We start from the raw sequence: 3043 nt of genomic DNA, 5'->3' as shown, positions 1-3043 counted from the left end.
GAGTACAGATGTCTCCAAAGAACCCTCCTCAACACATTTCTCCAGGCAGTCACAATCAGTCTGTCAATCCACATGGGTACATGGCTGAAATCTAGTGGCCACTCTTGATTTAATCCCAACCCTCATTGTACAAAAGAGAAAACTAAATCCCTGAGAAGATAAATGGTTTTCCCAAAGTCACACAATCAGTTGAGTCCTGAAAAGGCTCATAAATAGAATAATTTTACCTATGGGTAGAGCCAATTAGTAGAAAGAGTGGATGCAGGACTTACTGCCCCAGAGGCCCCTAAGCTGCAGCCGGGAAAGGCCTGGGACCTAGATTTACTCTGCCTTTCTTTGGATTTCCTAGAGCCAAGCTCCCTCTAGGATATCAAAATCGATTAATAAATACTAAACTCTTACCAAAAGTATACTGAGCTAGGCCACCGACAGGTCCCATATTGTTCTCTGAGATTTCCCAAAGTAACATTCAGGAGCATCGCCTATGGCTGAACCCCTTTCACTTTTCTCAAGGATTATTCTTCCTTCCCTTTTCTTCTGCCACCAGTGACCTAAAGCTTCAGAAAAATAACAAGTGGCATCACTTTCTCAGAGGAAAATCAGTTATTCTAGAACAAGAAGCATTTCATACTTAGAACAAACCACTCAAAACTTTGTGGGATTGTTCTAAAAACTTGTACAATCCTATCCTGAGCTGGAAGTCCTGGAATACCACCCCACCCCAGGTTGGGTGAAAAGCATAGCGATGTTGGCAGGCCTGGGTTTGAATCCTAACTTTGTCTCCTAACCTCTCTAAGCTTCAGTCTGCTCATCTGCAAAAGGAAGGGAAATAATACTTATCTCTTAAGCTTGTCAGAAATTTTTGATGAGATGGTTTGGCAAAGCACATAGTAGGTGCTCCATAAATACCCATTTTCACTACAATTACAATGATTAACTCATGATACGTCAGGAGAGCAACGCCTTTTTGCTGCAAGTTAAAGAAAATTCAGGCTGTTACCATGTGCCCTAAACATCTAGTGCAGGTTGGATATGACATGACAACTCAATTGTTGGTGACAAGGCCCCGTGAAGCAAAAAGACACAGAACTTCAGGCTCCTGATGCCATTAGGTCTTGGAGATTGGCTTTGCCTAATCAAACAAGAAAATCTCTTATTTCAGGCTGACTTTGGTGGAAGTTATCTGGCCTCAGCTCGCATGTTTGCACCCTCCAAAAGAGGATGGCCATCCAACTAATCTCTCATTTGTCTTTTCCCAGGCACGTCCACAGTAGTATGCAAGCCTATAGTCATTGAAACTCAGCTCTATGTTATCGTGGCCCAGCTGTTTGGCGGTTCTCACATCTATAAGCGAGACAGTTTTGCAAATAAATTCATAAAGATCCAGGATATTGAAATTCTCAAAATCCGAAAACCCAATGACATTGAAACATTCAAGATTGAAAACAACTGGTACTTTGTTGTTGCTGACAGCTCAAAAGCTGGTTTTACTACCATTTACAAATGGAATGGAAATGGATTCTACTCCCATCAATCCTTACATGCCTGGTACAGGGACACTGATGTGGAATATCTAGAAATAGCCAGAACACCCCAGGCACTCAGAACGCCTCATTTAATCTTGTCCAGTAGTTCCCAGCGTCCTGTAATTTATCAATGGAACAAAGCAACACAATTATTCATTAACCAAACTGACATCCCTAACATGGAGGATGTATATGCTGTAAAGCACTTCTCAGTGAAAGGTGACGTGTACATTTGCTTGACAAGATTCATTGGTGATTCCAAAGTAATGAAATGGGGAGGCTCCTCGTTTCAGGATATTCAGAGGATGCCATCACGAGGATCCATGGTGTTCCAGCCTCTTCAGATCAATAACTATCAATATGCAATTCTCGGAAGTGATTATTCTTTCACTCAAGTGTATAACTGGGATGCAGAGAAAGCCAAATTTGTGAAATTTCAGGAATTAAATGTTCAGGCACCAAGAGCATTCACACGTGTGTCCATTAATAAGCGTAATTTTCTTTTTGCTTCCAGTTTTAAGGGAAATACACAGATTTACAAACATGTCATAGTTGACTTAAGCGCATGACACACAAATTCTGTGGCTGCCATCAGAAACTTTCTACAGTATGTGGTCCGGATGAATTCAATGCATGATGACTCTTCTTATCACACTTGCAAATGAATGCCTTTCACACATTGAGACTGCTAGAACCAAGCACTACCAGTGTCTCCATCCTTAACTGTCCAGTCCAGTGGTGTGGGAATTTACCTTTTATAAGGCAAAATTGAATTGTGTAACTGTTCTTTGCAGTGAAGATGTGTAAATAAGCGTTTCATGATATCTGTTACTCCAAAAAGAAATATTAATATGTACTTTTCCATTTATTTATTCATGTGTTCAGAAACAACTGCCAAATAAAATGTTTACATTTTCTTTCATAACCCAAAGGTAATTATTTGCGGGAATTATTTTTCCTTGATGATGGTGTGTTGAGGAAATAATGTTATACAATAGGATTATATTTGAATAAAGAATTTATGGTGTGAATAATGAGTGAAGATGAAACACTGGTATTAATTCTCCATAATTTATGAACAGGTTTATCAGCTGATTTTGAACATTCAAGGGTGTTTCCAAAGGTCGTGGCTTTTAAGAACACTTTGAGGTAAAGCGGTGACAAATTAAAAGAAGAGAAGAGAAATTTGCTTATTACAAGAAGACTAGTTTGAGATAAAGAACAGTAAGACCCATCCTTTTCTGTTTGATAGCTCCAGCTACAACCATCATTCAGACAACTTATAGGAGAAGCTAAAGGCAAGATTTTGGATTTCAAAAGTGCTATTCAGTGACTTTGTAAATGTCTGACTCTAGAATCATCTGACAGCTGATAGAGATTGTAACCTTATAGTACTTGCTTCAAACGGAGTGGAAAGGAAGTCCTCTTAATCCAACCAAGGATGCTTCACTTCTAGACAGCAATTTTGATATGTTATTACACACCGCAGAGTGCCCAGGAGGCTCATATTTTAATTT

General features: G+C 39.5%; 1 protein-coding gene across 1 annotated transcript in view; it reads left to right on the top strand.

The window, feature by feature from the left end:
* Positions 1–2095, top strand: part of LGI1 (leucine rich glioma inactivated 1) — a 36332-nt gene extending 34237 nt beyond the window's left edge. The window contains 1 exon segment of the mRNA XM_006925940.1: positions 1260–2095. Coding sequence (XP_006926002.1) covers positions 1260–2095 — 836 coding nt within the window.
* Positions 2096–3043: the final 948 nt, after the last annotated feature.

Source organism: Pteropus alecto, unplaced genomic scaffold (assembly GCF_000325575.1).
Source record: "Pteropus alecto unplaced genomic scaffold, ASM32557v1 scaffold88, whole genome shotgun sequence".
Taxonomy (NCBI): Eukaryota; Metazoa; Chordata; class Mammalia; order Chiroptera; family Pteropodidae; genus Pteropus; species Pteropus alecto.
Note: the sequence above shows the minus strand (reverse complement) of the source record. Positions and strands in the feature narration are given on the sequence as shown.